General features: G+C 30.5%; 1 protein-coding gene across 1 annotated transcript; it reads right to left on the bottom strand.

Annotated features, from left to right (window-relative positions):
* Positions 1-404: 404 nt before the first annotated feature.
* LOC124428371 (glutamate receptor 1-like) lies at positions 405-3,529 on the bottom strand. The gene is made up of 10 exons (XM_046972315.1): positions 3,521-3,529; positions 3,355-3,472; positions 2,806-3,293; positions 2,387-2,716; positions 2,146-2,308; positions 1,859-2,064; positions 1,651-1,740; positions 963-1,126; positions 719-894; positions 405-466 (listed from the first exon to the last, which is right to left on the bottom strand). Exons 1-10 carry the CDS (start codon positions 3,527-3,529, stop codon positions 405-407), a joined length of 1,806 nt encoding a protein of 601 aa, XP_046828271.1.
* Between the last annotated feature and the right edge of the window lie 424 nt (positions 3,530-3,953).

Genomic DNA, 3,953 nt, shown 5'->3' with positions numbered 1-3,953 from the left:
CAGACTACTTAGTTTGCGGAAAAGCGGTGAACGGTATTTATTGAAGGCCTTCAACGGTTTCTGAACCTTGTGTAGCTCCTCTTATTCATCGAAATCAGTCGACCTACTACTTTGACAATGAAAGGAAAAGACGGACCGTCGACAGATCCTCCGTATTAAGCGACCATCATCGCTAGTCCAGTGCAAAATTCTATTCGTCGTGAAAATAAAAAGTTTCAATGGAATCATTGGCCGGAGCTCAACCGTTCTCTTGAAAAGTAACTTTAAAGTTGTAATAATTACTAGTATAGTATTTAAAGAGTGTTTACATTAACAAATACATATAAAGTTAATAGCTTATTAATGAAAAAGAAGCAGGAAACCACAAAATTTAATCTGAGAAATGTATTTAAATTTTATAAGAATTAGTAGTAAATGATTGTATTCAGAAGAAAAGCCAAATCAACATAATTTTTAGCGGCTATAACTGATGAAATTAGAACCATTCCATTAGAAAATTATAATCTGAATATAAAAATTCACTGAGCACATATATTATTGTTATCGCTGATATTCAATGTAAGCACATTTATTATTTGTGTAATTTTTTGCAATATTTCTAATAACTTCTTTGCTTTATACATAAAATGTTGACAATTTAATCGACGGGATACTTTAAATCGACATATTTAAAATCGATTTAAAATCGACATATTCTTCCTTTTATAAACGATAATACTCTTTTCTATGATTAGTACACAAGTACTCAAAACGATACCAATTAACATAAAAAAAATAAGTGATATTACGTCAGTTAGCAGAACCGGTTGGTGCTTAATCATGTCATCGTATTTCTTTATAAATATCGTTTCTTTTAAACGATTTATCATACCATTGCCGACAAATTTCTGCAAACTAAAAAGAGCTAATGCTTTAACGTATGATAAGTAAAAATTTATATTATTAGATTTTTGTGTTCTTACTGAAAATTGATGATGTCGGTGAATGGATTGTGTTTAGATAAAATTATAGCCAAACAGTTTATACGTCCTGTTCCAACTTGAATCACATTACATGGTAGTTTATTATCTATATTCTTTTTCATTTCATCAAACGTGTAAATTGCTAGTTTTGGATTGTTACAAATCTGTAATATGTCAATGTATATTAATAATAAAACTGTATACATAATGTAACGAAACTAACCGTCAAATAATGTATTCTTTATATGTTGAGGGAATGAAATCAGTATTTATCAAATTGTATAATTTCGTCATTATAAGACTTTCAAGTAAGATGTTAATATGATCACCTTTCAGTTATGTTTTTTTACTGGAATTACATTCAATATACATTCAATATTAAAATAAGAAATTTCAATATTAATAAGATCGAATATTAGAGAAATTCTGTATAACAAAAAATTTGGCACAATCGTTATATCTGTGTATGTAATGTAATTAGAATTTTCGATTTAATTTTAGCAAATAAATTAAACATAATTACAATACATAATCATAATCATGAGATTAAGAACAATACTTTTCTTCTTCTCACATATAAGGAATACATTCCTGTAATATCGTTACAGTCTGTACATGTAAATGTTATTCCATTTATGTGTATGTGTGTATGTATGTATGTATTCCTGTGTATAATACTCGATAATACTCTTTCAAATCCCTCCAGTGCAGTTATGGGCAATTTTTCTTCATCTAGCATCAACTTCATTATTTTTTTCGCAAGTGGATTTTGCGAATTCTACAAATAAATATATTTCTTTGTCTTTCTGTACTTCTGTTTTCGTACAAACATATGTATGCATTCAATAACTTAAGTTACATACATGTACATTTAATGATGTTTCTATCATACTTACTGCAAACATATCATAAGATGATCCATGAAAGACGGCAAGTTGATAAGTACCGTCTTGAACGAAACTCTCTAATGAGTGAAAGGGTAAGATACGGATAGGTGACGTTAAAAAACTTATCAAAGCTGCTGAATATGCAGCCCATAAAACGGTAATTAGAAGAAATATAGAGAAGTATGCTATTCTTAACGACGATCTACCAGAAAAATCTACAAAGAAAGAATACGTTGTGGAAATATAATTATTAAAAGAATCAAATGAAACGTGAAATAAGAAACTTCGAATCAAACCTGTCAATCCCTGATGACAAAATATACCCCAAATCTCTAGAAAATTATCGGACAATAAATGTGTTTTACGAACGTTCCCATGTTTTAATTTGAGAAATGCCACTAAGATCGACGCAGCAATTAACAGTCCAAACGTAGCAATCCAAACGGAATTAGTGAACGTCTATAAAAGTAACAATTTTATACATAGTGAATCCATGCAAAATAAAACAATAAAAAATTTGATTGTAAGTTATCATACTAGAAAATACGATGACCATTTAACCGCAAATGTTTCTGGTTTACGAATGAAAAGATAGTTTTTGGAGATGAAAATAGGAAGGGTGAAATCAACAGCATTTAATCTGTCATTGTTAATAGAAAACTCTGCAAGAGCAATGTCAGCACGTCCAGCATGTACTTCTGCAATTGCTCCAGACCAAGTTTTTTCTTTTGGATTCCACCTTCCATATTCTTCCATTTCAGAGACAATGTCGAAAGTAAAATTGAGAGCAGCACTAAGCTCATTTAATATTTTACCGAATAAACCATCTAATTCTCCATTCTTCTTTATGTTAACGAATGTTGTTTCCTAAAGAAAAAAAAAGTAAAAAAAAAAAAAATGAAGTTAAATCTTTTTTAATATAAAATAGAGTAAACATTTAGACGAAAATGCTTTACCTTGAGTGCAACAGCTCTCATAACCAAACCCTGTAAATTATATCTTCTTTCGTAAAGAAAATCTGGAACTAATTTAATGATTCCTTTTTCTAAGCTCCACGTTGCTATATCATTGATCTCGAGTATATTAGCATCAACCGAATACCATTCTCGTAAAATATTTTCCGTACCACAACGAACCAACATTACTGAGTTGAATCTTAAATTAAATATATTACCTGGTGGATTGTAACAATAATCGGAACTATGTCCCTTGTAAATGAATATCACTAGCCACACAGCTAAAGACATGTCAAAGGTACTTGTTGTTAAAGAAAACTCATTAATCGCGTTGTAATTAGGGATCACTACGATGTAATACGGTCGTACAATTTCTTTTACGTAGTACGATGATTCGTGCAATTGTGAAAAGTGCAAGTTTGTGCTCGCAATACCTTCCTGAGAAAGTGCACGCCTCCATTTAAACATCATCGTTGTCATTTCCATTTCTGAGGAACATGAAAATAAATATGATAGAAACGAAGAAAAGAGAATGAAAAATATCTTTACCTTTTATCGATTCGGCATACAAAAATACTACAGATTTCGGTCCGTATAATTTGCAAATATCTATGAGAAATGGAGTTTGTTCGTCGCTTATAGAATGAGAGTCAGACGAACTTGCGGTCTTCAGAAAAAAAAGAAAAAAAAGAAGAAACATTTTCAATGACACAACCATCGCCATTTTTTTGTTTGTCGATTGAATAATTATAGTGCTATATTTCAATTTGAATGTATCAACGACTACGTTCTAAAGAAAAAGGGAAAATTTCAATCCGATTACGAAAGAAGGTCGCATAAGACTACAATTCTAAACTGTTGAGAGAATTAATGTGACTTAGATTATAACGAATATCGTGTAGATCGGAAGTCACGCGATGTTCATATGCATATTAGTGAGAAGAAAATGATTTTATCTTTACTGGTATTGATTTATCCTTAATCGATTTTGCTTGTCTTCATGTGTCTCTGAAGACCAAAAACATTTTTAAATATTTTAAATAAGGGATATTGGAATATCCTTCTTACAGTTTAGACTTGACTTCGAACGTTTACCACTTTTTTGCTAAATTTAGAGAGTTCTTGGAAGAATTATGCTCCCAGAAAAT

Source organism: Vespa crabro, chromosome 12 (genome assembly GCF_910589235.1).
Source record: "Vespa crabro chromosome 12, iyVesCrab1.2, whole genome shotgun sequence".
Classification (NCBI taxonomy): Eukaryota; Metazoa; Arthropoda; class Insecta; order Hymenoptera; family Vespidae; genus Vespa; species Vespa crabro.
This window is presented reverse-complemented; position numbering and strand designations above follow the sequence as displayed.

Excerpts from the sequence above, each read along its gene's own strand:
- LOC124428371 (XM_046972315.1), bottom strand. Across the intron at positions 1,741-1,858 it reads CATCTTATGATATGTTTGCA|AATTCGCAAAATCCACTTGC; the intron begins GTAAGTATGATA and ends ATTTATTTGTAG. Across the intron at positions 467-718 it reads TGTACTAATCATAGAAAAGA|TTATAGCCGCTAAAAATTAT; the intron begins GTATTATCGTTT and ends TAATTTCATCAG.